This window comes from Colletotrichum destructivum, chromosome 8, assembly GCF_034447905.1.
Source record: "Colletotrichum destructivum chromosome 8, complete sequence".
Taxonomy (NCBI): Eukaryota; Fungi; Ascomycota; class Sordariomycetes; order Glomerellales; family Glomerellaceae; genus Colletotrichum; species Colletotrichum destructivum.
This window is the reverse complement of record NC_085903.1, coordinates 444,162-470,913: the sequence shown is the minus strand read 5'-3', so window position 1 is coordinate 470,913 and position 26,752 is coordinate 444,162. Positions and strand designations below refer to the sequence as shown.

At 56.0% G+C, this 26,752-nt stretch overlaps 9 protein-coding genes across 9 annotated transcripts; 4 read left to right on the top strand and 5 right to left on the bottom strand.

Annotated features, from left to right (window-relative positions):
• Positions 1-14: 14 nt before the first annotated feature.
• CDEST_11993 (Putative acyclic terpene utilization) lies at positions 15-2,391 on the bottom strand. Its single transcript, XM_062928149.1, has 2 exons — positions 269-2,391; positions 15-205 (listed from the first exon to the last, which is right to left on the bottom strand). Exons 1-2 carry the CDS (start codon positions 2,002-2,004, stop codon positions 70-72), a joined length of 1,872 nt encoding a protein of 623 aa, XP_062784200.1. The 5' UTR covers positions 2,005-2,391; the 3' UTR covers positions 15-69.
• A 711-nt stretch (positions 2,392-3,102) lies between these two features.
• Positions 3,103-7,159, top strand: CDEST_11992 (Putative major facilitator superfamily, MFS transporter superfamily). The gene is made up of 5 exons (XM_062928148.1): positions 3,103-3,463; positions 3,541-3,569; positions 3,635-4,630; positions 4,709-4,814; positions 4,896-7,159. The coding sequence occupies exons 1-5, from the start codon at positions 3,251-3,253 to the stop codon at positions 5,064-5,066; spliced, it is 1,515 nt and encodes a 504-aa protein (XP_062784199.1). The 5' UTR covers positions 3,103-3,250; the 3' UTR covers positions 5,067-7,159.
• CDEST_11991 (uncharacterized protein) lies at positions 6,118-7,165 on the bottom strand (the record flags this gene model as incomplete). Its single annotated transcript, XM_062928147.1, has 3 exons — positions 6,618-7,165; positions 6,334-6,520; positions 6,118-6,313 (listed from the first exon to the last, which is right to left on the bottom strand). The coding sequence occupies exons 1-3, from the start codon at positions 6,652-6,654 to the stop codon at positions 6,118-6,120; spliced, it is 420 nt and encodes a 139-aa protein (XP_062784198.1). The 5' UTR covers positions 6,655-7,165.
• Positions 7,166-7,973: 808 nt separating this feature from the next.
• CDEST_11990 (uncharacterized protein) lies at positions 7,974-10,167 on the bottom strand. The gene is made up of 2 exons (XM_062928146.1): positions 9,069-10,167; positions 7,974-8,911 (listed from the first exon to the last, which is right to left on the bottom strand). The coding sequence occupies exons 1-2, from the start codon at positions 9,409-9,411 to the stop codon at positions 8,529-8,531; spliced, it is 726 nt and encodes a 241-aa protein (XP_062784197.1). The 5' UTR covers positions 9,412-10,167; the 3' UTR covers positions 7,974-8,528.
• Positions 10,168-13,015: 2,848 nt separating this feature from the next.
• CDEST_11989 (uncharacterized protein) lies at positions 13,016-14,188 on the top strand. The gene has a single exon (XM_062928145.1). It carries the CDS (start codon positions 13,820-13,822, stop codon positions 14,180-14,182), a length of 363 nt encoding a protein of 120 aa, XP_062784196.1. The 5' UTR covers positions 13,016-13,819; the 3' UTR covers positions 14,183-14,188.
• Position 14,189: 1 nt separating this feature from the next.
• On the bottom strand, positions 14,190-16,727 carry CDEST_11988 (Putative platelet-activating factor acetylhydrolase-like, alpha/Beta hydrolase). The gene has a single exon (XM_062928144.1). The coding sequence runs from the start codon at positions 16,079-16,081 to the stop codon at positions 14,375-14,377; it is 1,707 nt and encodes a 568-aa protein (XP_062784195.1). The 5' UTR covers positions 16,082-16,727; the 3' UTR covers positions 14,190-14,374.
• A 2,080-nt stretch (positions 16,728-18,807) lies between these two features.
• Positions 18,808-19,904, top strand: CDEST_11987 (Putative cutinase/acetylxylan esterase, alpha/Beta hydrolase; the record flags this gene model as incomplete). The annotated part of the gene is made up of 4 exons (XM_062928143.1): positions 18,808-19,149; positions 19,237-19,327; positions 19,384-19,463; positions 19,539-19,904. The coding sequence occupies 4 exons, from the start codon at positions 18,808-18,810 to the stop codon at positions 19,734-19,736; spliced, it is 711 nt and encodes a 236-aa protein (XP_062784194.1). The 3' UTR covers positions 19,737-19,904.
• A 2,019-nt stretch (positions 19,905-21,923) lies between these two features.
• Positions 21,924-22,682, top strand: CDEST_11986 (uncharacterized protein; the record flags this gene model as incomplete). The annotated part of the gene is made up of 1 exon (XM_062928142.1): positions 21,924-22,682. The coding sequence occupies one exon, from the start codon at positions 21,924-21,926 to the stop codon at positions 22,680-22,682; it is 759 nt and encodes a 252-aa protein (XP_062784193.1).
• A 2,123-nt stretch (positions 22,683-24,805) lies between these two features.
• Positions 24,806-25,642, bottom strand: CDEST_11985 (Putative NTF2-like domain superfamily protein). The gene has a single exon (XM_062928141.1). It carries the CDS (start codon positions 25,476-25,478, stop codon positions 25,056-25,058), a length of 423 nt encoding a protein of 140 aa, XP_062784192.1. The 5' UTR covers positions 25,479-25,642; the 3' UTR covers positions 24,806-25,055.
• Positions 25,643-26,752: the final 1,110 nt, after the last annotated feature.

Here is a 26,752-nt window from a genome sequence, read left to right as displayed (position 1 = left end):
AAGAAGCATTAATCAACGAAACGGTATTACTTATAACTGAACAAATCTACATTGCCTATTATATATCCATCATATCCGCCCTCTCTGGAGAAAGACCCTCGGTACCTCGACGTACCGGCTCCGTAGGTACTCTGCAATTCCCTTACCGAGACCGTCTATTCGATCTGAAGACGCGATGCCTCCATTCAAGTTATCGAGGATGCGGCTAGTCAGTCCCTTCTCGTTAGTATTCTTAACACACCCCGAAAAAAAGGGATGATCAACTCACAAGTGCACTGCGTTGATGCCAGGGAACTCAACCCGTTCCACCCTCCGATCCGGATTGCTTTTGTACCAGTCGTCGCCCAGCAGCTGTTTCAGTCGAGAGACCGACAACAGCGTCCGCAGCCAGGGGAACTCGTCCTCGTGGCGAACGAAGAAACCGACGTTGGAGTTGTCAGCCTTGTCGCCGGACCGCGCATGGACGATGCTGCCTAGCGGCGCGAACTCGGTCGGACCCAGCGATACCAGGTCGACCGGGTCCGCCGTGTCGGAGGACGGTCGAGCGACCTTGTACGTGGCTGTGTTGCTCGGCGGCTGGATGTGTACCAGCTCACCGGTACCCAAGAGCACACGGTGATCGATGGCCGACTGAGGCATCAGAGCCGGGAAGATCTCCATGAACCGTTTCGGGTCCATGGTCCGGAAGTCCAGCGACATGTGGTAGCCGGGGTAGCTCTGCATCCGCACGGCGTAGATGGGCACTTTGAACTTGACGGCCGCGATGTCCTCCTTCTTCCTTGCCTGCGCGAACACCCGAAGCTGCACGGTGCCGGCCTGTTGGGAGCTTGGGTTCCGCGTCGGCGTGCCGTACTGCTCGATGCTGAGCCGGCTGAAGTTGCTGTCCCTGAAGAGGTGGGCCAGCTGGTTCTTCATCATGGCCACCTTCTCCTCCACGTCGAGGCCGTTGATGTAGAACGTCGCCTCGGCCTGGTACCCGCCCTCGGCGGCGAACATGACCTTTGTCGTGGGCGGCGGCGGCAGACCCTTCACGCCCCATACGCGGACTCGATCCTCCCCGGAGCCATCATGTTGCTCCTCGACACGGACGTGCGACAGGTCCGCCACCACGTCCGGGTTGAGGTACAGATGGCCCTGTAGCTCGTACAGAAGCTGCGCCGTGACCGTATGCCGAGTGACACGCCCGCCGCCCTCGGCCGTCTTGCCGATGACGCAGCCCCCGTCGCGGCCAATCTCGGCGACGGGAAACGCGAGGTCGACCAGCTCCGGGAGGAAGTCCTTGAAGCCGGAGAAGTTGGCGCCGACGACGTAGGGCCCGCACTCGATGAGGTGCGCCGCCAGCAGCGCGCCAGCGAGCTCCTGGTGCTGGTTCTCGCGCCAGCCGTAGTACCACGCCGCGGCTCCCATGACGGGCGACGCATCGGTGCACCGCCCACAGACGACGATGCGCGCACCCGCCCTTAGGGCCTCGACGATGCCCCAGCACCCAATGTAGGCGTTGCCACAGCAGGGCTCAAATTCCCAGTCGTCGAGCGTCGTGTGCGGGTGGTCAAGGTGCGGGAATGTCAGGCTGTCGTCGTCGTCATCGTCGTCATATCTTCGCCGCCTCGTCGACGACCGATCCCGCTGCAACAGGCCGGAAACGTCGTCCCCGAGGACGGCGGCGACGGAGCCCGCTGGGTAGCCTCTGGACTCGCAGAGCTTCCTGACCTTGTCGAATAGGGCGGCGGTGTTGAGGGCGCCGGCGTTGGTGACGACGCGGATCCCCCGGGCCATGACGTCGTCGAGGCACGCCTCGAGCTGCTCGTAGAAGCCGACCTCGTAGCCGAGGCCCGGGTCGACGTCGCGCCGGGTGATGGCGTTCCAGGCGATGTTCATCTCGGAGAGCCAGTCGCCCGTGACGACGTGGACGTTGCCGGAGCGGACCATGCGCGCCATAGCGTGGGGGTGGTCGCCCGTCGCGCCCGAGACGTTTCCGATCCGGATGGGCGGTTTCTCGATCATGGCTAGGGAGTCGTTAGGTGTGGAGGACGGAGCGAATGGTATGGATGAGGAGAGGGCTAGGTAGTCTCCAAGGAGGAGGGAGGAGGAGCAGGATGGGGAGAAGGAGAGAGGGGGCAGGATGGGGAGGAGGAATATTTGGGTGAAGGCGCGTTCACGTCGCGTTTCTATGCCGGTTCCACGATGGCTTTATCTGAATATAATAGCAAAGTCTCTCTTGGAGGAAGAGACAACAAGAGAGGATAATGCTAGGCCCTTGCAATTTCACTTACACGCCTCAAGTGGCTGCCGACTGCGGGTCGAACGCCGAACCGAAGACGACGGAGTTCCAGGCGGGCGCTGCCCGTCTACTCATCTTTCGAGGTCCACCGAGATAAAAGCTCTCACAAACCAATGATGGTGACGTGATTCTGGAAATCAACTGCGAGATGGCGGGCATTGAGGTTGATCTGTATGTGAGAGCGGCAGCAATGGCCGAGAAAGACGGCGCGGAGGCCGAGACCGAAAACACTCCTCCCTCCCCCCTTCCGTGAAGCCTCTCAACACTTTTTACCCATTGAAAATACCCGGAAAATGTGAGAATCTCTCTCCATGGCGCGCCCGCTGTCATTGGCTCCGGCCGAAGAAGAATGATTCGAGACCAACACTTCCGGTCCCACCTCCGGTCCCACCTCCGATGCCCCGATCCACCTAGGGGGTTTGCGGGGGGGACAAGGGAGGAAGGGAGGGAAGCGTTCCATTCGTAAGTAGGAGTCGAAAGTGAGGGGGGGAACTGGCGTCTGACTGCAAGTCCATCGACTCTTTTGCATGCATGCGCGGGGGCAAGCCCGCCCATCGACTATCTCGGCCTTCGGCGCCGCTGGCCGCAGGCGGCATGTTTACCGCTTCACGCTCCCGCAACGACTGCAACACTGCAGTGCCGTCACTATGGATCCAGAGTGACGGATCCCCTCCCCCATCATTGTTCACGTCCAGCCCCCAGAAATCACGATAGCCAAGCATCCCGAATCCGGGGTTCTTGCGGGGAAGCGAAGGGGGGTTGAGGGGCTCCCAGAGTTCTGGGTGAGGTCCTGCTCGAGAACAAATACAGGCTTGGTTCCCTCTTTGACCTCGAGTATGAGGTGCCTGGATGCACCAACTCTTCTCTTGTCTTATCCGTTGGCAAGTTTGGAAGCCCCCCGTTCCGGCTTCTAACTCTCCTCACAGACACAACCGATAGTACCAGCAGTTTGGCTCACACCGTCAAAAGATGGCGACCAAGACGGACTCCGTCGCCGAGGGCCACCCGCCGGGAAACTCCCACGCCGACATCGAGAAGCAACAGGCGCTACACCAGGAGCACTCCCATGTCTTGGACGACGAGAAGAGGCCTGCCGCGGCAGCGGTCGACTACTCCGGCGCTGCGGCCAAGACGGATCCCGAGGAGATCAGACTCGTGAGGAAGCTGGACCTCTGGATCATGGTCAGTCTGAAGTCGCCAGAGACGCCCGAAAAGTCCTCGCAACTCCGTCTAACACGTCTCTATCTTTCCCCCTCTAGCCAACTCTGTGGGTCATGTACTGGTTAAAGTATGCCAAACAAAACCACTTTCCCCGACCCAAAGCCCCGTCAACACATCTGACACCCGTCCCAGCTATCTCGACCGCAACGCCATCGCCCTCGCCCGTCTCAACGGACTCGAGGAGCAGCTCGGCCTCACCAGCGTCGAGTACTCGACCTGCGTCTCCATCCTCTTCGTCGGCTACATCCTCGGCCAGATCCCCAGTAACATGATCCTCACCCGCGTCCGGCCCTCCTGGTACATGGGCGGCTTCATGGCCGCCTGGGCCGTCGTCAGCGCCCTCACCGCCGTCGTCCACGACTACACCGGCCTCGTCCTCGCCCGCTTCTTCCTCGGCGTCGTCGAGGCCCCCTACTACCCGGGCGCCCTCTACATCCTCTCCATCTTCTACACCCGCAAGGAGCTCGCCACCCGCATCAGCGTGCTGTACTCGGGCAACATCCTCGCCACCGCCTTCGCCGGCCTCATCGCCGCCGGCGTCTTCCACGGGCTCGAGGGCGTCTCCGGCCTCGCCGGCTGGCGCTGGCTGTTCGTGCTGCAAGGCGCCGTCACCTTCGCCGTCGCCCTCGTCGCGTGCTACACCCTCCCCGACGAGCCCTTGACGACGCGCTGGCTGAGCGAGGCGGAGCGGCGCCTTGCGCACGCCCGCATCGCGCGCGATACGGTCGGCGGGCGGCCCCCGAACAGCAGCGGTAGCAGCGGTAGCAGCACGTGGGCCGGGCTGCGCGAGGCCGTCGTCGACCCGCGCGTGTGGGTGTTCGTCTACATGCAGCACATGCACCTGGCGACCAACGGCTTCAAGAACTTCTTCCCGACCATCGTCGAGACGCTGGGCTTCGGCACGACCGTCACGCTCGTCCTGACGTGCCCGCCGTACCTCATCGCCGGCGGGTTGTCGATCGCGTGGGCGTGGAGCTCCGGGCGGTACAACGAGCGGACGTGGCACATCACCATCGCCAAAGCCGTCGCACTGTTCGGGTTCGTGCTGGCCTGCGCGACGATGAACACGGGGGCGAGGTATTTCGCCATGGTCGTCTTTACGATCGGGACGTACGGCGTGAACTCGATGTGGGTGATTCCCCTCCCCTTTTTGGATCCAATGATCCGACTTATTCTAAGCGATGCCACTTGCTGACTTGTTCGAAGCCTCCTCGGCTGGGTTGGCAGTACATGCGGACAGACGAAGGAGAAGAAGGCCTCGGCTCTGGCCGTCGTCAACACGAGCGCCAGCCTCAGCTTTATTTGGACCCCTGTGAGTCAAGAACCCCCCCCTTCCCCAGGTCTCTACAAAGCCGCCTTACCCCCAAGAAAGGTTGCTGACGGAACGTGGCAGTACTTGTGGCCCAAGTCGGACGCGCCAAGATACGTGATCCCGATGGCAAGCAGCGCAGCTTTCTGCGTCGCGTGCGCGGCCGGCGCGTGGCTGATGCGGTGGATGCTGGTGAGGGAGAACAGGCGGATCCGGCGGAGCGACCAGGAGGCGACGTTGTTTTATGCGTATTAGTTGGGGCGTGTTCCACGGACGTCTTAAAGGGGTTTTTTCTTGTTGTCATTTGTTTAGTAGTCCGATGGTATCCGAATCAATGGAGCCCGTTCTGTACATATCTGGCGTTGCGTCCGGTGCCCGGTCCCGGTTGGCGGCCCGGCGTCGGAGCAATGGCCCCACTTTTCCGGTCTCAGCTCGGTCCCCTCCCAATGTCGCCCCCGCCCCCCTTCTTGATGGGTAGACTTGTGATTTTTGACAGATGTTAGGCGCCAGAGTAAACAACGTATGATTATGTAGAATAAAAGCATGTCTACTCCATGTTGTCAACTGTGATTCGTGATTACAATACCCTGATACCGAAACAAGTTTCAACTTGCACAATCATTGGAAATGCTAGTGTTCTACAATACCAAGGTTTGGACTCTTGGAATGCACATCTATGCCAAAAACCTCGAGCGAACGGCTTGACCAAAAGTATCCAATATCAAATCCTCTCTTCTTGTTAGCTTTGAGATGCCGACAGAGTCGGCCCTTGTGGTGGCTAAACTTCCCCCGGCTTACGGAAGTCTTTTGAAAACTGCAATCCCGCTAAATTTCTCAAACGATCTTCCCATCGGAAATAAGCAGAGCCAGTATCGAACAATCAAGCTCTGCGGATAATCTCAGTTGTGCCGTTAATCTGCCGGTTCTGGGCGTTTGGTTGGCTTTCTTTCCGCTCTGCTCCTTGCACTGCCAGGATTACTCCACTCCCTCCAACCCAGAATCCTGTCCGCGATCCATCAAAAAGCAGCAGCTCATTCGAACGAATTCGAAGAAGAGTCTTCTTTCTCAAGTTCGTACCGACCATCGGGCAGAATAATAACAAGATAGTATGAGGGGGGTTGCTCAATTACCAAGCCCGACGAGTTTCCCGAGAATTGTTATGCGCCTATGGACATGGAGGGGGGGGTTCCTTTCCAGGATAGACGAACAGCGCATACGGAACGAGCAACATCCGAAGGAGGCTTTTCTCCCGCTCCACACAACCAATATGAGCCAATCCTTCGCATCCGCTTCTCGTCGCTGCTGATCAACCAAGGATGCCCAGCCAGTACCTGTCAGCGCCCTTCCTCACCTTGGGCGCGTTACCATCAACGGGCTCCTCCTCCTCGTCCGCACGCTTGTTGCAGCTCTGCCCGCGCAGCAAGAGCACCTCGGACTCTGTGCCTGGGACGCCGTCGGTCCTGCCTGACTCGGGTCTAGTCCTGATATTTGCGGGCGCCGGGCTGGGTCTTGCTGTTGATACCCTGCCTTCGTGTCTTCCCTTGCGACACCCTGCCAAGTCCCCGTCGCGGTCGCAGCAGGTCCATCTGAACCCTTCGGGACAGTCCGCCGGACCTCGGTGCTGTCTCTTTGGTAGAACAGGCCGCGGTCGTTAAAGTCGTCGATCTCCTCCCAGAACCCGAGGCTTTTGTCAAGTTCGAACGTCCCTACTGCTATGGGTTAGACGCTTGGCTTTGGCCAATTACCAAATACTCAAAAGGGAGTCCGGGGCTCCCCGCGAGTGGGGATTAAGGCACCCCATCTCACCTGTGGCAACAGCACGCCTCGGCAGAGTCATTATCATGGTCGAACTTCAGGTTGCACCGCACGCAGACGTCCGTCTTTGACATGCTCCCACAAACGCCCAAAGCCGCGCCCCGGACGCGTTCATCGCCGTCGTAGCGGACGAGCAGCACCCTCCGAGCATCCGCCTCCGATATCCGCCCGATGGTGTCCAGGTCCCGGTTCCGACGTGCGGCCTGGACGGCGCCACGTCCCACGGCGTGCTCAGCTATGTTTCTTCCATCTCTGCTGGTATATGTCTTTTTTTCCCCGGGCGCCGGGGTCGCAAGGTGAACAGGAAAGCCTGCGACAGGGGGTGGGGAAAACAACGGTCTACCGCGATGCCGGAAACCACTTGACGTTTTTCTCGCGTCTGGGAACACAGGGCCAAGAAGAGCAGACTCTTCGGCGTGTGGAATCAATACCAATACCAAGGATTAGATTTCAACAGAAACCGAACATCTTCCTCGACTCCGACGGTCGATCATCATCGATACCATAGACGCCTGCTAGTCCCCACCTAGAGAGTGTGGTGGCGAACCGGGGACAACAGGAATAGAAACATCATGGGTTGTTTCCCGGCTGCCCTCGGAGCCTTGTGGTTCTTTTTCTCATGCTATGTCCTCCCCTCCAAACCCATCTCTCTCGCACGCTCCCATCATCCCCCCCAGCCCTCCCGTCGATCAGGGTTTGCCGGGGAAGCTCGGATGGTCAGGGTGACCCCGGGTGACCCCTGCTGGGCGGGTAGTCCTCCGTGTCCCATCGGCACCTCTCATTGGGTTTCCCTGTGCACCACAGAAGATGCTGTGGCACAGCCCCTAGCTTACCGCTTCCAGGGCAGCCCAAAGTCCTCCAGGCGTGTGCGACCACCATGCGGCAAGCTCCTGTGTGCGCTGCTAGGCTTCTTCTGGTGTCCCTTGCAGGCGCTGCAGATGATACCGGGCCCCGGATGTTCTTCCGTCTCACGCATGCTGTGCGTGCGTGTGTGTGTGCGTGTTTGTGTATGCGGCAGCCGCCACCGCCAGTCTGTGTATGAGTCGAGGTGACCCCCGTCTCGATTCCGGAAGCGGATGCTCACATCATCATATTCAGAGCCAGAGTCATGATTTCATAGAGTGTGCTAATTAATGTATGTGTTTTGTGTAAAGAAGGACGTGCAAAGGTGATGCGGGCTTGCGCCATCTCGCTCCGATTCTACATGGCCATCACGCCCTCATGACCGGCTCCATCTCTCATTGATCATCATCTGCTTTTCAAGGCGCGCTTATAAACGTATACAACGGCGGACTTGTTTTGCCTCCCGCGCTCCCCCCCATGCCACCCCCCCCTTTGTAATGTTCTTACACTTCTGCCAATGCGTGCTGTGTGCTGTGAGCCGAATGTTCTTCTCATCCTGTCCAGTTCGACTCCGATTTCGATTTGAAGGTCCGCAGGAGAGAGATTAGATGTGCAACCCGATCGAAACAGTTTTCCTTCCTCCGATCCAACACCCAAGATCCATAGCTTCTTTCGAGTGCGTGTATCAGACTTTTTGCCAATGCTATGCCTCCCAAGTAATGCTTTTGCCTCGTGACATGTCCATGCCCCCCCTCTCCCCCAACCCTGGCTGCTTCAAATTACGCGTGGCTTGTCGAAACTGTCTGACCGAGTGACCGTAGCAGGGCCGGGCGGGAGACCGGGAACACACCCGATTGACCGGAACTCAAAACGAGAGGAATTCCCCTTGACCGGTCTACCCGAACCGGTTGCTTTTCGAGGGGGGGGGAGCGAGGACGATGGAACCATGCCATTGACCACGGCATGGTTCCAAGGATGATGGGAACCGAGCGAGCCCCCGCGTGTTTTCTCTCCGTCCAAACGAAAAACCGAGGGGGGGGAAAAAACCTTCTTCCAACCTCATTGCTGACGAAGCTGCTGGTGCTGATGTTGTTCATGGTGCTGATGCGTCGGTAACTTGCGGATGCCCTCCTGCGAGTTCGTGATCGTGTAGTGCTGCTGGTGCGGCGTCCGCAGATCCAGCTCCAGGTCCCCTGATCCGTCGAGCTCGAGCGGGTCGTCCTCAGGGTCCGAGAGCTCGTTGCCGCGGCCTTTTTTGCTCCTGTCCGGGTTGGCCTCGTGCTCGCCGCGCACGCAGCCCGGCCGGTCGCCGAGCCGCTCGCAGCAGCACCACCGGAACGCCGCCGGGTACTCGGCGCGGTTAGACTCCGTGTCGAGTTCGTCTGACGTTACTTCGTCCCAGAGCGTGGGTATTTGGGTCTCGTCCCAGAGCTCCAGCTTGTCTACGGGGGGAGGGTGGTGTCACGAGTCAGTATTTCGTGCCGCCAGACAACCGAATCTTTTTGGGCAAGCAATGACAGAAGAAAGGCAACGGATGGGTGGGTTTGCTAGTAGCCGAGATCATCGCCGTGGTCATCGCCTTCATCGGTTCCTGCTCACCTGTATGGTACCAGCACGCCCCAAAGGTGTTCTCGTTGTCGGTGAAGATGCAGTCGCACTGGACGCAGATCTTGGGCTCGCCGGTGGCCTTCCTCTTCCTGGGATTCGATGGGCTAGTGGCCGGGGAGTCGGGGCTCCCCACGACGGGATCCCGGCCGCGGACGTCGGCCTCGAAGCGCAGCAGCCGGCCGAGCTGCCTCAACGCCTGGGCCCGGACGCGGCGGTCGTCACACAACGCCACGAGGATGGCGCGGGCGACGGGCGCGGGCGCCTGTGCGAGCCCTTCGAGGTCCGGGGCGAAGAACGGTGGCGACGAGTCCGCGGGAGACGATGCAAGAGTCATTGCCGGAAGAAAGAAAGGGAGGAAGTAGGAGGAGGAGAAAGTAGCAGAAGAAGAAGATAAAGCAGCAATCAGCAACAAGGGGCCAGGCGACCAAAACGACCGTTTGGGTTTGGGAAGACAGACGGGAAGGGGGGAAGAAGCCTTTCTGGGGATGAGGCTCTGGGGGCGAGGGTATTTCTGGATTCTGGGTTCTGGGTTCTTGTCGCCGGAAGCCCTTCCCCGGATGTGTCAGCTCACAGATGCATTAGCAGGAAAGTGTGTGTGTCTTCAAGGCGTCCAGGGTGGTGTGTGGGTGGCGGAGAGACGATTGGAGGTCGGCCGCGTCCGATGATAGATGGAGAGGAAGAGAGGAAGACAGTGAGAGAAGGGAAGGAAAGGGAATGGGTGAGACGGAGATGCGGGTACGGGCCGGGAGGCAGACGGAGGTAGCGTGTTGACCAAGACGGTGTCGAGTTGTCAGTTCCAGCTGGTTCGTATGTACTCACAGAATAAGGTCAGAGACTAAGAGACCGAGAGACTCATGGACAAGAGACTGAGGAGACGGATCCAGGTCAACGAACACTGTGGGTAGCTAATTGGGGGATCTGCTAGGCTTGCCGAGACCAACTTGCGAAAGGGTTCGGTTCGAGGCCCCCGGTCTCAATGGCTGGCTGACATGAGATGATGAGATGGAGGGGAGGGGCCTGGCTGGGGATGGATTCACGCAATTCCAGCGTTCCACGGTGGCAGACTGTGCATTGCCGGGCCACAGCGGAGGGGAAGACGCAGCAGGACGAGGTGTGCGATGCGGGATGGGAATTCGTGACCTCATAGAAGACGACAGAGCATCGCATCACCAACGGCAGCTTGCAGGGGAGGGGGTTCGGGATTGATTTAGTGTGAGTATGAGTGTGCGAGAACGAGAATGAGGATTGATTGAGTGAGAGACCCAGTATGAGTGGGAGCAGAGCAGGAGTGAGTGGGACCGAGTGAATGTGAGCGACCGTGAGTGAGTGTGAGAGTGTGAGTGTGAGTGCGAGCCTGTCGTCGACATCCGGGGCTGCTCCGTCTCGTCCTGCAAGATGCCCGTTTGAGTAATGGGGAAGGGATCCAGGGGGGGCCGCCTCGTGACCATTCACCAACTTCTGTCATATTTTGGGGCGCGACACTCGCTCGCCTAGCCCTTTCCTCTCCGCCTGCATCGCATGTGAATGGTGATGTGTGGCCGGCCCACGCCATGCCATGCCATGACATGCCACCATTCCCATGGCCAGACCCGAATCAAACCCGGCCCCCCCTCCCCCTTATAGCAGGCTTTGCGGGCAGTGGACAACATCTCATCTGCTGATGTGGCCCCCTCGTCGTCTTGCAGACTTCGAGTCCCCTTTGACTGGTGGTTAGTCTGCCAGCAAATCACGGCTCTCGGAGGGGGATGCCACGCAACGAACAACAACCAACTACTACTACCCTTAACGGCCCCTCCCCCCCCTTCGCTCGGGAAGATGGGGAACAGACGCAGACGGCAGGCAGGCGGGCGGGTAGACCGGGCGGGCAGGCAGACAGGGCAATCTCATTCTCCAGACGGGAAATTTCGCCGAGCGGCGTCTGCCCGAAAACTGCGAGTCCCGAATGGGGATTCAGAGTAAAGATCAGTGGATGCACGATGGCGCATGGCGTCATGTACGACGGTGTAAATGCAGGCACCGCATCCGATGTTTGCCGCGGTGACAGCCAGAGCGCTGGGCAGAGGGAAGCTTGTCCTCTAGGGCTCATCATGGAGGGCATCTTCACTTTCACTCTTACTCTCACTCTACAGAGTACAAGAGAGACACCGGGTTCACTAGGGCTGCCGGGTCTGGAGAGAGAAGGGGAGAGCGTGAAGGAGACCCCGACTCTGGCGGTTTTTTTTTTGGGTTGCGGCAAACGCGCGTAGCGACAATTAACCAAAACCTGGACAGGGCTTTTTTTTTTCCTTGCCAGGAAACCTTGGCCGGCGACTCATGTGTCTCTGGGGCGGGCCCCTTGTGTTGTTTTATTAGCTGGGGGGGAAGCAATACACTAATAAGCAGCCTTGATACCACTAACATCGGATCGTCGTGGAATCTCAGCGCCACATACACACAGACACAGCACATCACATCACATCCATTGAACGGATCACCATTGACTAGATGCAGCCCGACTAGGTGGAGGACTCCGAATAGGCGCCGATACACCACACATACACGCACACACACACACACACACACACACACAGAGCTCTCCGTCGGCTGGGCGGCTTCTGCGCCGAAGATCTGTTCACGCATGCGACCGCCTTGCCTGTCTGCCCACCTGCGGGCCGATCCTGTCTTGGCTCTTGTTCCCCTGGCTGGCCTTTTAATTCCGCGGTGCATCCGTCCTCTGGTGCTTTTACGCCAGGGGGGGACGTCTCCACGGAAAGCGATTCGTGGAGGACCGAGTGAGAGTGAGCCCTAGAAGGAGAGACAGGCGGAAGAAGAAACGACGCTGCCACACCGAGACGTCCCAACGACGCTCGGTGAGGGTTTGTCGTTCGCGCCTCGGGAGGCGCTCGGAGTGTCTCAAGTTGAGGTGCGAGAAAGAGCCATTGCCGATGTCGGTTTGTTATTGTTATTTTTGTTGTTGTTGATGTTGTTGCTGTCGTTGTTTTTATTAATGTAGTCGTCGCCGGCCGCTCAAAGTCGTCTGCGCACCTTCGGAATGATGGGAATGGTTTGGGGCGGTTTCGCACCGGTGTCTGGACGTGTGTTCCAGTCAGAGGAATGCTCAGAAGAGGCCTCCTCTGTTTGAAGTTGCGTCGTAAACGGTCCCCAACTCGATGACTCGTCCATGTCGATGCTGAGGGTGGTGGTGATCTCAACTGTGTCCCCCTGTGGTAGTCGTGTTCAGCGCCCCCCGAGGAACGGGCTAGGAGATGCTTCCTGGAATCATCAAATTTCTGTCTCAACAACCTCACGGACATGTTTGTTTTCTGTCTCTTGTTTTCTGTCTCTATTGGGGAGACGAAGGGAAACGGCCAAGACAAGTCGCCTTCTTCCTCCCGACTCTCTCTCTCCAAACCCGAGCAAGTTTCTTATCTCTCATCACCTTTTCTCTACATCCTCCATCGCCTCCGCATTCTTGAGGCCCTCTCGGGCCATCTCAACAACGCACATCATGAATGCTGCCCCGTCGACCCTGCGTTGTCAGATATCAGAAATCCCCCCCCCCCCCCCCCCCCCCCCTTTCCAGAGGCCGCCGACCAACTAACCACCAGATCCGTCTTGCCAGTGTGTCACCAAAACGTTGGACATCGACGTTCTACACCCGGGGGGGCACCCCCCCCCCCCCCCCCCCCCCCCCTCCAATGTCTTGCAATAGCAGCGCCGCCGATGTCTCGGACCCAGCAAAGGGAGAGAAACCGAAAACTTTCCATGGCAGAACCACAACAGCGCGGCGGTTCGTCAGCTCGTGTTGCCTGGACATGTCTCACCATTCTCCCATTCGTGCGGTTCGGCGTCCCGCCCAGCCGTTTTTCCAATCTGTCCATGTCCGGCCTGTCTTGCTAAAATCTCCCATTGCGTTCAAACGAGAATCAGCATGGGCACGTACTCGCTCACGGGGGGGGAAGAAAGCATCGAACTTGTCCCCAACCGTCGTCCGACGTCCGAACAAGCTGTTCCCATTGATGCCAACGACGACTAATGAAACGAGGTTTTCAAAACCAATAACACGGCTTTTTCGTGGGGTTGACCGTGTCGAATGAAGATTGCTGACTATCATGGGTTGCACAAGACCCGAGGGACCTTTTTTCCCCTTCGAAATTGCGTTCGCCAAGCCTGGTGCGACCCACCCTCGAATCAAAAAGATGAGAGACATACCGAGTCTTGTAAGTTTGTCCAAAGGCCCTAGACACCAACACCGGTCTGGTCATGAAACTGTCAGCCCGTCGAGAGTTCCTCCGGATTCCTGGAGTCAGAAAGTGTCTCAGACCAAACAACGTCCTGTCTGTTCAAGGGGTTCCCGGTAGGTCGCAGCGATGATGGATAAACTATCCACCTCTCCCCCCTCCGGTCTTGAGATGAGGATGAAATACGTAGTCAAGGGTAATGACATTAGACGTTGGTGCTAGCCGAATGTAGCACGTCATTCCAGGCAGATACCCTTGAAGAAGAAGCAGAAGAAGAAGCGGAAGAACAACGACTCCACACGGTTGTCTCTCCCTACTCTCGGCTTGGGCCCATCCCGAACGGGCCCATTCCATGAATCATCTCCGACCCTCACGTCAACCTTGTGGCACGACGGCCCCCCCCCCTCTCAACAGTCTCCAGTCGAAAGAAACCAGTCCATACGCTACATCACGTTCTTCCTAAACAACAACACCTTAACCCAGCCAGTCCGTACGCGAAACCCGGTTTCCCCTCAAACAACAATGACGACGAGCGTCTCACGGTACACGGTGGCCGCCTTCGGCCTCACTTCCCTCGCCGCCGGCCTCGACTCCCTCCTGCGCCCGCTCGAGTCCCTCGCGTCCCTGGGCCTGCCCGCCGCCGCGCTTCCCGCGGCCAGCGGCAACGCCCTCGCCGCCATCGCCATGGGCGTCTACTACGCCCTGGCCGCCGCCCAGGACAACCGGGCCTTCTTCCTCGCCACCGTGCCGATGCGCCTGACGTCCGCCGTCGTCTTCTGGCGACAGGGCTGGGCCGGCGTGGCGGCCTGGGAGGGCGGGGGCGCCGCGCTGACGATGCTCGCGCTTGCGTGGGATGCGCGGCGGGGCGGGAGGAAGACGTCGTGAGGACACTGTTGAGGGGGGGGCGAATTGTGATCGCGACTGAGCAAAAAGCAAACGGGATTCTACGCTTCGCATCGCCCACAAACTACGGAATCCATCTTCCATCGGGTCCTTTCAACGTTGAGAGGGAAACGATGCCAGATCAAGTCCGGAAAGCGCTAAAATCGAGCAGCAACACTGTTTATGATTGCCCCCTTATTCTTGGCGAGGAGGTGCTACGTGAATCTGCCAGTACTTAGTTATCGCCTTGGGTATCCTGCTCCTTTGCTCATCGCTCATGGTATCGTTCCCGTATTTTTGATGCGTCACGCCCTCGGCCAGCACCCCTTCCCTCGTGCCGTTCCTCAAGAAATCCATAAACTCCATAGATACACCGACGTACTCTTTCAGTCCCTGATGCACGTTGATCGTGGCCCCCGTCGTCCACCGCAAGAGCAAAGGCTCGATCAGCGGCGCGTCGGTGACGCTCGGATGACTCGTTCGCAGGCTCGTCAGGAACCAGCTCGAGCCCGCGCGCTTGAGCACGTCTCGGGCAATGTCCCTGACGGTGTCGAAGTGCGGCCTCCCGAAGAATAATGTCAACTTCTTGGACCACGAGTCCGAGTGGATGATGAGGACCGGCACGTCGATGTCCGTGTTCAGCTTGCCGCTGCTCTTGCCGGGATCGAGGATGATGCCGCCGACGGCCGGATTCCGGGCCGAGGCAGCGCCCTTGAGAGCCTGGAGGGCACCCGTTGCGCCAAGGGAGTGGCCCGCGATGACGATCTGGGAGAGGTTGAGCCTGCCCTCCCACTGTGCGAGGTCGCGGCCTTCCTTGCGGGCGTTGCTGGCGAAGACGACGGACCCTTTGCCTGCGTGCAATGACTGCAGCACGGAAACGGTTTCCTCAATCTCAGCTTGTCGGAAGGCGAGCTGCTCGAATTTGAAGTCGTCCGGGTCCATCTCGTCGCCGCCCCGGAGCTCGCTCTGGTCCATATACATGACCCTGCGCTCCGTGCCATCCTCTGTCGTCACGACAGATGCCGGGGAGCTGCCGTCGCGGTGCTCGATGGCGGCAACGACGGTGCCACGGCTGGCGAGTTCGCCGCAGTAGTGCGTGTAGTCCGTCCGCGAGCTGGCTTGGCCGTGGGACAGGACCACAACCGGGAACTCGTCTCTGCCCTCGTCTCTGCCCTCGGCGCTGATTGGCGGTAGAAGCGGGACGTCGACCTGGGCGGGGATCGTGATGCTCCCCGCGATGGCCCACAGGAAGAAGGTGAAGACGGGCCGCGATATGAAGTTGTTGAAGTGGGCGGCCCTCGCGTACCCCTCGGCGGTGATGCTGACGGGTTTCGGAACCCAGTAGTGATGGCCGGTACCCTTGGAGCCCCTTGTCGCTGGGTAGTAGAGGGTGAAAAGCACAGTCTCGAGCTCAAAGGCCGGTCTCCCGCTGCTCTTGAAGACTGCGTCGCTCGTCGTGCGAGGTGTCCGGACGGGGACCTCGACGTCTATGGCGCCGACATCGAAGGGGCCCGTATACCTCGGCAGCTTCGACGCCAGAAGAGGAGAGCGGGTAACAGCGCAATATAAGACGTAGAGTGTGATGAGGCCGAAAACGACATATGCAAAGGTCAGGCGTGGTTTGACGACTGCCAGAGCGGCTCGCCCCCAAGACCGGCCCCAAGGCTGCGCCGATCTCATCCATTTCGGTGTGGTGTTCACGATGCTGGCCATGTTGGATCTTGTCCTTGGCACGTTTCTGCCAGCGACGGTGTGATTGTGATGGCGGTCGTCGTCGACGTCGTGTTCGTGGTCGTCGAGGAATGGAAGCGGAGAGTCCGGGCCTTCAAAGTCCTGCGTATCGGCCAGTGCCTCGAGTTCGACGTCGATGTCTCTATACTCGGCTAACGGGCGTCCTGCCATGCTGGTATTGTGGAAATCATTGGGTGATGATGATGTCCGTATTGAAATGAAGGGTGTCTGACGTTGGTGTTGGACGAGACGGAGACGGAGACGAGGAAGATGACGAAGCGGGATCGGCCAAGAAGCGACAACTTTGTCACTTGGTCACTTGCACATTGACGGCGGAAGCTCTCGGCTGTGGCGGCGATGCGTTACGTCATCACTCGCGATGCAGAGCAACACCGTCACCTTGTTTGGGTATTTCCCAACATTTCTCTCTTCATTACCTCCCATAAGATGATTCCTTCGAAAACCCCCTTCTTTTTTTTAATGGTTTTAGCACCTCGCATAGAACTAAATCCCAATGCACTGTTGACACTCCCAATGCAGCATGTTTAGTCATTCAACAACCCCCCCCCCCTGCCATGGGATCAATCCCATCAGAATAGCAGTAAGTTCTCGAGCTCATGTGGCACAACAGAAACCATAATTCCATGACTCAAATTCGGTTTGCACCGAAACATGCTATTCAACGTTGGTTAGTTACGATTTTGAGTTGTCAAGGTTTAATCTGCCCCACGATTTCGAAATAGGCACTGAGGTGCTCACAGCCTTCGCTGTAGGCGGCTATAACTATAATCAAACTGGAGGGAGTTGGTGAACTGGCCGTCGTTGTTATTAGGCCGACGCCTGCCGATGAACCAAGAGTGAGTAATACAATAGTGCAAAAGACACAAAGGAGGTTTCCCAAGATCTTGCTTGTGGCTGGAGTTCTCTTTGATCAGGAAACTTAGCATACGTGTGCCCGAGGAGGCGATTACCTGAGGGTCTCCGACGCAAACTTCCATGACTCGGTAGGCCAGGGAAGAAAATTTGTGCCTTAAAACTCTTGGTCTTCCCTCGGTAAGATGCATTAATAAGGTCAAATGTGCTTCTAGTGAGAGTTACATAACCTCATTTTGTCGAGGATGTAGTCAGCCATCTGAAGCTCACCTCGGCCGTGGGAATGTCGTAGACCCCTTTTGACGCCAAAGCCCTGGTTCATGCTTCAAAAGTGGCGTAGTAAGGCGAAAGAGAGGAAGTGAGATATTCGAGCGCAGCCAATACGCAGAACTTTGAGCAAAACTCCGAGACAGGAGAAGACGGCGGCTGTTGGTGCGAAGTATCACCGATCTCAGAGAATCGAGGGCGGACGATAAGTTGCAGACCCAGTCCCCAATCCTTGCTCCTCCATAATTCTATCTCTAGCACTATCTACATTTTCAGCTCTGTCTCTAGTCCTATCCTGCACCCTTAATTATACTCTATGGAACATTAAGAACTCCTTTCACGGAATAACAGTATGATGCTGCGAGTTGGAAGAAGAGCAGGTCTGAAGGCTCAAAGCTCAAGCCTCTCTATTCTTCCCCTAAATGAAACCCCGATTTTGCGTCCAACCAGTCCTTTCTCTATTAAAATCATGCTGCCCTGGTAAATCTGACGGGCGGTGTTCTCATCCATCCCGAAATGGTCAATATCGCCCCACACGGCATCATCATGGTCTGCCATATCCTGTGCCAGGGGATCATTTAGGCAAAGAGGTTTTCTACAGAACGACTCTTTAGTTGCTCTATCCTGACTGGTGCCCGCCCTGACTTCAGACCGGATGTCTACGGATTTCATGCTTATCACCATAACATGATGCGTCTTTTGCGGCATTCTTCAGCGAAACGATGTGCTCGCGTGAAGGCCGGTCCATGAGCGTCCGCGGTTGTTTTGATACCTCTTCTGCTTTACTCACATAGGTGGGATGAACAGTGAAGCCTCCGCAAAAATTTGGATTCAACCAATCGCATCTGTGTTTTTCCCAAAGCGTATTCGATGAATAGAATGTCTGTCTGAGACCGTCCCGAAGTCGTTCGTTTTTCCAAAAAGAACTTTTAGTGCAAGTTGATTAACCCTGATGCGCATCACGACCCCGTGCCCGACCAGTCGCATCCTCCCATTCTGGATCATCCACTCATTGCGCTCCCCCTTCCTGGAGTGACCCGCGTCTTGGACGACGAACCATGAAGCCGATCACCCACCGGCCATTTGGGTTACCCTTTCTCTAGCCGACATACCTGTACAATGTACAGTAGACGGCCGAGTTAATTTCGGTTTTCACGACTAAGTTAGCCGTTTTGGAGTGCGAGTCCTGGCTTGTGATTGACGCAAGGGGGAGTGAAACACAACACGCTCGAGGCCACAACGTTCATACCGCACCGCTCGCCGGCCTCAAAGTCAATAAGCTTCGTTTTGAATTCGCTTTTGCTTCCAACTTGGGATGAGTCTGGTCTTGTCTGGGACTGCCCTGTCAGATCAGAGGCTCTTTTTCGACTGCGGTCGTGAGTCCCCTCGAAACCCAACTTACACACATGTTCTTTAGCTACCTGCGCCGCCGTCCCGTTCAGGGCTCTCCCTTGCAGCCCCCATCGCAAAAAGATCATGAGGTGGCTAAACCGACCTCGGGATGGCTCGATTACCGTGCCGGAGAGCAGCTGCTTGATCTCACTGCTCTTGGCGGTCGAGCTGACGGCTGCCATCGCAACTTGCGTATAAGTACAGCCACAGTTCCTCGTCCCATCTCCCAAAAGACGACTCCCCAACGGATTCATTCCATCCTAGCTTCACACGCAAGCGTATGCGCGCCATCTATCAAGTAACCTTCTGCCCAGCATACCGCAGTAGACCGCAATAGTGCCCAATTCTATTCTCCCGCTCCCAAGATGGTCCCTTCGCCGGCCATCGCTCTAGGCTTTCTAGGCGCCTTGCAGGGTGTCGTCAACGGCAAGGTAGTCGAGCGGCGCCAGGCGGCGTGCGCGACGGGCGTGCATATGATCGTCGCCCGGGCCAGCACCGAGAGGCCCGGGACGGGGATCATCGGCGGGGTCGCCAGCAACATCCAGGCGCAGATCCCCGGGTCCGACATCGAGGCCGTCGACTACCCGGCCACACTGAACCCGTACCCGCCGTCACAGCAGGCCGGCGTGACGGCCATGACGAAGCTAGTGCAGGACTATGCGGCGGCGTGCCCGCAGACGAAGATGGTTCTGATGGGATACTCGCAGGTGAGTTACGTCGGCCGACCCCCCCCCCCCCCCCCCCTCTCCAACCCCCTTTGCGTTGAGAAATGGACGCTGATGGATGCTGCAAAGGGGGCACATGTCACCGCCGACGTTCTGTGTGGCGCGAGCGAAGACGGCTTCACAACCACCCAGCCACAGGGAGCCGATGTCACGGACAAGAGTATGTTGGAAGTATCACCGATGCTCTTTTTTTGCGGTAGCTGATAGTGCTCGCAGTCGCTGCCGTCGTTCTCATGGGCGACCCCAGCCATGTCAACGGACAACCCTTCAACCAGGGGACCAGCCAGAAGGACGGGGTAAGACACAACCCAAAAGACCCATTTTGGACATCAGGAGGCGTACGTGCTTGCTGACGATGTGGGGAAAACCAGATGTTCCCGAGGCAGAACACCGCCGGCTGCGACGCTGTTGCCAGCAAGATGGTGTCCTTTTGCAACACAGGCGACCCCTACTGTGATAGGGGCCGCAACGTCCAGGTCCATCTCAGGTACGTCCAGTCGGACGGCGACAAGGCAACGCAGTTCGTCGTTTCCCAGTTCAACGGGGGCGGCGCACAGGCTCCAGCTTGATGAGTCGGAGGCGGCAGGCAACACTGGCTGGAGAGGTGGGCAGGTCAGATCTGCGTGCGGGGAGCGGGCTCATCCTAATGTCATTTTAATGGTGCAGTTCGTCGTCTTGAAAACGTATTTATGCTTGGGACAAGAATTCACTAGGAGACGGGAGGGCGAGAGAACGAGAAAATGAGGAATGAGGGAGGAGCATCGATATGTATCGGCGCTCCGAATCGCCTTGGATGGCGCTTTAATTCACACAACAAAATGCTATGAAGATTATCAGATTTGACAAACTTCCCATGATGAGAAGCATGTGTTGCTGTCTCATTTAGTACGTTCCACAAGTCCATGGCTCAAGAGGCAGGGTGCCATGGGCTGCTGGGAGCGACATCAGGCACGGTGCACCGTCGTTGCACACCCTACTGGCATGTCACCACATGTGGGATCTCTGCTTTTGGAGTGGAGACTCTTTCAGCCTCTTTCAATGACGCATCATGGAAATCTTAATCCCGGATTTATTATTCAGCTTAGTCGGCAGGTACCAGGGGTATATCAAAGTATCTCCCTGCTCCCTGAAGGATGATGATGAACGATGGATTCCAGGAAAGGTTCCAGGACAGGTGTCCCATCGTGGTATCCTCTATGTCTGTGCTGCATGGCGCTTTCCCAATAATTGTGAGCTTGAGAATTGAGTTATTGCCCTGTTGATTAGCAGAAGCCTTGTGTTTTCCTGCTACTGCGCTGCTGCCGCTTCTCTCCGGAATGAAGTCATCCTGCATGTGATCTGAACCGTTCAACTGAAGGCCCCCCCGAGAGGAACGGAAGTGGTACGTACATATCACCAAGCCCAGCCCACTCATGTGAGTCAAGTGCTACCTCTCCGGTTGGCTGCCCTTCCACTGCCATCCAGACGATTAACCTTGTTATGACCGCCGTTGAGTACCAAGGGGAGAAGGGGGAGAGCGGGTCCTGGCGCCGCCATGTTTAACGGTCATGCAGATTCCAACGGCCCCCCCCCACTAGCCTTTTTCCACTACTCCTCGATGTATAATCCATACTGATCCAAGGCACTCTACCAGTAGTTGGCTGAGTGTGTCCTTTAACACCTTAAGCCCATTGAAGCAACCGCCTTAGAGCTGACCTTGTACCGGGGTACATCCATCCATATCGGACTCCAAGATCCTGCCTCGATCCACCGGATGTCCTTGCCCACTAGACCCCCCGTACGCGTACTGTTCCTGCCCCCCCTACGACGAGATTTGCTGTTGGCATCACAGGCAATACCCAGTGAATATCTAAAGCACCAATTCTATCAAGAGATTGTCAAATAGCACAATTCAAGAGGCAGCTTCTACCCTAAACCTTCCGTGACCATAAGCCCATCGGTTTCCTACATTGGTTCTTGCTGGAGAAGCTCGTCACCACAACAGAATAGCCGATATTTGCCCTGAGGGGTAAGGGGAGGAAGGGCCACCAAAGCAGCACGTACCCTGAATGGGAACTACCCTGAATGGGAACTTCATCGGGTAGGATCCCTTGGTGCGAAGAGTTGATCTGTTTCCCAAAGTGATGAACCGGGAAGTGCTCCATGGCTGCCTTTTCGCCTCGTGGGGAGCGCTGAACGTCAAAGATCAGAATTTCCCATCTGATGTGTTCCATTTCCCCAAGGGAGAACTCGACTTACTCATACAACCAACGGCGCCCTCGACATGGCGCTGCTCGCTCTTCCGGCTCGTGGCCCCCTGCCCTGCTTGGAGAACCACAACATCGTGAAGCTTCACCGTACTCCGGGACCCTTTCAAAGTTCAGCATCGTCGTGGAGTCGTAGGCCCCCTTCGAACTGGGAATCCTCAAACTCAACAAGATGAGAGCCATCAAGTCCGCTGGTCGACTTACTAACTGCATCTCGAGGATACCCTGATCGCTTTTCAGATTTCATATATAAACCTATCCCCCCATTTCTTTCTTCCATCTTTCCTGTTCTTTTTTTCTTCACCCAGCTTTGAATTCAAGTAAGTCTTTCGTCTCTTAATTGTCTCAGTAAAACCAGAACAAACACGCACTTGTAACCAGCACTTTTGCATTCTTGCTCTTTTCTCACACACTCATACTCTCTCTATCTCTCTCCATCCATCTGACTCTCCCTCTCTCTCTTCATTCGATTCTCTCTCTGTTCCATCATCCCTCTCTCTATCATTCACAATGTCTTTCTTCGTTAAGCAAACCCTCCCCCCTTGCTTCTACCCTCCCCCTGCTCCCGTTTCTACTTACTGTACTGATATGGAAGTCGACGATCCTGTCGATAACCTTCTCTCTTCCTCTTTCTTCACTTCTCCCTCTTTCTCTTCATTTTCCATCCAGACCCTCCCCACTGAGATGGACATTGATGAAGAGCCTTATTTTGCTTCTTCTGCGTCTTCTTCTCAGGCTTCTCGATCCCTCTTCTCTCTTGATAACTGTGGCTTCCGCCGCAATTCCCCTTCCTCTTCTTCTGCTTCTCGTATCAACCCCTTCGCTACTTCTTCTACTCCTTCCAACCCCTTCGCTACTTCATCTGCTTCTTCCAATCCTTTCTCTACTTCTGCATCTCGTTCCAACCCCTTTGCTCCTTCTCCCCCAAGTGGCCCCAAGAACCCCTTTGCTGGAGAGTCTTCTCAAAAGCAGCGACGCAAGAGAGGCCCCAAGGCCTCTCGAGGCGTCAAGGGCAAGGCCCATAAGACTGAAACCAAACCAAAGAACCCTCGCAATGGCGGTAACCGGGTGGGCAAGGCCAAGTACCAGAAGAAGCAGTCTCCTAAGGATTCGGGCAAGTCGAAGCCAACTGGTCAGCAGCGCAAGCAGCAACCCAGAAGGCAGAGACAAACCCGCGGCCCAAGGGAGTCTGCTTCCAAACGGACTGACCCTACCAACCCATTCCTTATCCCTTTCGCGTGGGGAACTGGTTTTGGTGAACGTAACTAAACGCTTCTTGGGTGTACTTTGTGTTCCATTTGTTTCGTTTTGTTTTCTTTCACTGTTTGTCTTGTTTAAAATCCCAAAAGCACAAAAACACTTGAAAAGCCTGAGAAGAAGAAAAAGTCTTGTTTTCCTTTGTGGTTTGTTTACTTCTGCTTTTTCTGTTTGTTTTGTTTCTTGTTCTTCTTCTTATTTCTGTTCTTCATTGTTTCCCATCTCTCTCCATCCTCCTCCTCCTCTCCCTCTCTCTTCCTCCTCCTCTCTCTCTCTCTCTCTCTCTCTCTTGCTTTTTTGCTTTCTTGCCGGTTACAGTGTGTTTTGTTCTGGTTTGAGGCAATGGAGACTCTGACTGTCACGTCTTGATGCAGGCGAGGTCTTCTCTCTCCCCGGTCCCAGCGGACCATAACCGCTCTTCTTCTTCCCCCTTCTCCCTGGTCCCAGCGAACCGTGATCGCTCTTCTTCCCAACCTGTCTCTTTCTCCCTGGTTCCAGCGAACCGTGATCGCTCTTCTCCCCACCTCTTACTTCTCCCCGGTCTCAGTGAACCATGATCGCTCTTCTCCCTACCTCTTTCCGCTATGGCCCCGGTGAGCCTATCACTATTTCTTAGGGCAATGAAGACGGACTCCAAACCTCCCCGTGGTATTGCCTGGGAACTTCCTCTCCTTCACAGGATTGGATGCTAAGTCCTATGGACTGGAGACGCAAATAACTGTTCTTTTCTTATTGTTCATTCCCCATCCTTTTCTTTGGTGTGTGATCTAGATAAATTGTATATTTTCATGGCCACTTCCTCCCGTTTCTGCTTCTTGTTTCTTCAGTCTGTTTCGTCGATGTTCTGGCTTCATCAGCATTTGATGGCCTGATTATCCTGTTTCTTTGCGTTTGCACCCTAATCCCCATCTGTTTCACTCTTGCTAGTCATCAACCTTCTTCTTTCAATTTTTCAAATCTATCAACTTACATTTAACCTTTTGCCTTTCCATACTTATCCAAGCTCTCATCGTAATCATCGTCATCAATGATGATGTAGTCCTTTCCCCCTATTTCATTTGATACCCTACTTGTCCACCCTCATCACTTCTGCCGCCATTTACCCCTTATCACACCTTCAAGTCTGTCAGTCGTGGACTGTCGTCAGTGATAACCGACCATTTAACGTGCCAATGTTTCTTTGATTCAATTCCTTCAGTACTGCCACGATGGACTTGACAGTTTCTCCTCTTGTCGCCACTTCCCTACCCCTCCACATCAGTCGCACTGCAGGAGTGGACTATTAAACCAGCAAAATCCATTTACACTATCATCCTGTAAGAGGCAATCTCATTCCTGTATTTATCTGCTGTTTCCTCCAGCCCGTCTCCGCTTCTTATTGACCCCATCTTACTTGTCCTAGATACCTCTCACCTTGAACAAAAACATCATGGCTACAACACTCTATTGAAGTCAATGGACTCTTTTTCCTGCCCAGGTGTTTCTTTGGTAAGTAAATCGAAGTTCCCTTTAGTCGAGTGGTTTGCTTTCATAAATGCTCTATGCTTTTCTGTCGCCACGTCTCATCGGGATGCAAGCTCCAAAGTGGAGCCGGACCGGCTCCAGTTTACGGTTTCCCGCTTACTGAAATGATCAGCTTCCGGGCTGTTGTACGCCAGTGACCAGCTAGCTCCCGATGGTCGACAGAGGGTCTAGTCTATGCTTTCCATCAGCCATACTTGGCTGGGTTGCAGCATATATACATCGAAGGAGTTTCTAAAGCCCTCCAATTTGAGGGTTCTCAACATTTCGTATGGGTGTATAGTGCAGCAGATGAAGCACACCGTCGCTTCTTGTATCTTGGTTGCATCACTATCACTACAAGTGACGTGTTATTGTTTCTCACAGCTATGGGTCTTGATTGTAAGTGCATTTACGGTTTCTCTGCAACCGCCTTTCCTCCATCTGTTTTATGCCCCTCACTTTTCTTCACCCATGCTCATCAACGTTTAATCACAAACCAGCATGAGTTCACAGGTCAGTCGGTCAGCGCAAAAATGCACCTTGATCTCCTACACCCTTCGCAAACAAGTGCTGGTCGCACCCGATCACTGAAGGCTACCTGATCATCACAAGAACAGGCGTGTTGCAACTTGGGATACTCCAAATTCAATTGCATGCTTGTCATTAAATGCAATCAAACAAAACTGCTGCGTGGAAATACCGTCAGACCAGATCAACAGCGCCTGCAAACCATGCTGTCACTCATACAAAACGCCAAAGTGTCCCGTTCCTCTGTCTTACTCTTGCTCATGCCCAGTCAGATCATGCATCGCCTTATCGAGTATCCCCCGAAATCACCATCACCTTTCCGGAGACGCCAACCAACCATCCATCCATCACAGCTCAAACGGTGCTCATGTGGTGGCAGCAGCACGTCCACTCCCCGCCAGGCTCCTGCTTCCAAACGCTGTTGCAGATGCCCTCGGTCGCGACGAGCTTGTTTCCCTCTTGGCGCCAGGCGGTAACGCGGTAGACGAGGCTGGAGCTCATGACGTCGATCTCGACAAATTCCGGGTCGTCGTGCATCTTGTAGGCCGTCCAGGGCTCCCAGTCCTCGTCGAGGTACTCCTGCAGCGTCGGCTTGGATTTCGGGGAGTAGGGCTTCTGGCCTGGGTGGGCGAGGACGGCCTCCTTGTCGAGGTACTTCTTGAGGTGCTTGGGCTTCGTGTCGCACATGGCGCGCCACAGAAGGGTCTCGGCCTCGAGCGTGTCCTCTTTGTTGCGGGAGTAGATGGTCCCGGATCCCGAATTCTCTTCGTCGCCCATATTGGTGTTTTGTGAGGGTTCTTTTGGTGTAGTTTGCTGTCGGGGTACGTCGAGTGGTGATTCGGTATGAATCTCCCGTTGAAGATGTCTCGTTTGATCGCGAGGGGGTCTGACCGTTGAAGCTAGGAGTTGTTTTCGTGAATGGGCACTTTTACGTGATATGGGGTCGCGGGCGCAGCTGGGGGCGGCGGGACAGCTCTTATGATGTCGAACAGAGCAAGCTCTGACCGCGTACCACAGCAGCGCAATGCAAGTGACGGAGTCGTCCAAAAACAGGAAATCCTGGCTTCTCTGGAGTTGCTGATTGGGCGGCCAGGGAAATGCTTCGGGCGCTCGTGGGCTTGACGTCACACTCAGCGATGGACGGCGGCGAAGAGGGGGCCCAGCGGCTTATTGCGGGGAGAGTCAGCGGACAGGGGTTGGAAACAGGTTCCTTGATTCTCGGTGTTGGGGGGGTTCTAGATCTAGACTTTTCCACACATTGAATCAGTCTTGACTCTTGCCAAACTCACTGCAGTAGTACCTGTATTAGGTAGACAGAGGTCTGAGGCTCTGATGTAACGCGAGCACTGACGGGTCCGGGGACAAGCCCGGCCGAGAAGGTTTTGTTTTTGTGCACACAACAACTGTCGACTACTTAGACACCTCGAACTTTGTTAGCGTTGGCGGGCGACGTTGTAGCCGGCTCCGCCCGTCAGATCGTTGGGTCTACCCGCCAGGCTGTATGTAGCTTCGATCCATCATCTAGGGTTCCCGTCGCGGCTTATCGGAGGCCAGACCGGTCGGCCGTTGGAAGATTCTCGACTATTCGGATGCTCTTGAGGTGGCAAGCCTTTTTTGACAGTTTCCACAAGCCTCCTGTCTTTATTTCTTTGAGGGTCGATATGTGTGTTCGGCGTCATGTGCTTTGAGATCCCCGCCGAAAGCCCGGCTTAGTTGTGAGATTCTCACTGAAATTTGATGCTCTTCGACAAGCCAAGATGAAAGCGGCCTTTGCCTCACTTCAAATAGCAGCAGGTAACCCTTCATTATGTCGGGTTTATTGAATGCACTCTTGCGTTTCTGTCTTTCTGAAGGGGAATGGATGGGAACTGTTGACTCGGGCTTCGGTGGGCGTCCAGACTGAGACGCCCGAACGCCAATGACGTCAAGACTCGGATTTCGCGCTTCCAGTTTCCATGCATCAAACGCAACATCAGCGGAAAGGGATGGTGGAAGCATTGTATATGCACATCCCTGGCAAACGAGACCCTCCCCCAAAAACAACAAAAATA

Excerpts from the sequence above, each read along its gene's own strand:
- CDEST_11993 (XM_062928149.1), bottom strand. The coding sequence starts at position 2,004 with ATGATCGAGAAACCGCCCATCCGGATCGGAAACGTCTCGGGCGCGACG. Across the intron at positions 206-268 it reads GGCATCAACGCAGTGCACTT|CCGCATCCTCGATAACTTGA; the intron begins GTGAGTTGATCA and ends GGGACTGACTAG.
- CDEST_11992 (XM_062928148.1), top strand. The coding sequence starts at position 3,251 with ATGGCGACCAAGACGGACTCCGTCGCCGAGGGCCACCCGCCGGGAAAC. Across the intron at positions 4,631-4,708 it reads ACGTACGGCGTGAACTCGAT|CCTCCTCGGCTGGGTTGGCA; the intron begins GTGGGTGATTCC and ends ACTTGTTCGAAG. Across the intron at positions 4,815-4,895 it reads TCAGCTTTATTTGGACCCCT|TACTTGTGGCCCAAGTCGGA; the intron begins GTGAGTCAAGAA and ends GGAACGTGGCAG.
- CDEST_11990 (XM_062928146.1), bottom strand. The coding sequence starts at position 9,411 with ATGACTCTTGCATCGTCTCCCGCGGACTCGTCGCCACCGTTCTTCGCC. Across the intron at positions 8,912-9,068 it reads GGCGTGCTGGTACCATACAG|ACAAGCTGGAGCTCTGGGAC; the intron begins GTGAGCAGGAAC and ends CTCCCCCCGTAG.
- CDEST_11989 (XM_062928145.1), top strand. The coding sequence starts at position 13,820 with ATGACGACGAGCGTCTCACGGTACACGGTGGCCGCCTTCGGCCTCACT.
- CDEST_11988 (XM_062928144.1), bottom strand. The coding sequence starts at position 16,081 with ATGGCAGGACGCCCGTTAGCCGAGTATAGAGACATCGACGTCGAACTC.
- CDEST_11985 (XM_062928141.1), bottom strand. The coding sequence starts at position 25,478 with ATGGGCGACGAAGAGAATTCGGGATCCGGGACCATCTACTCCCGCAAC.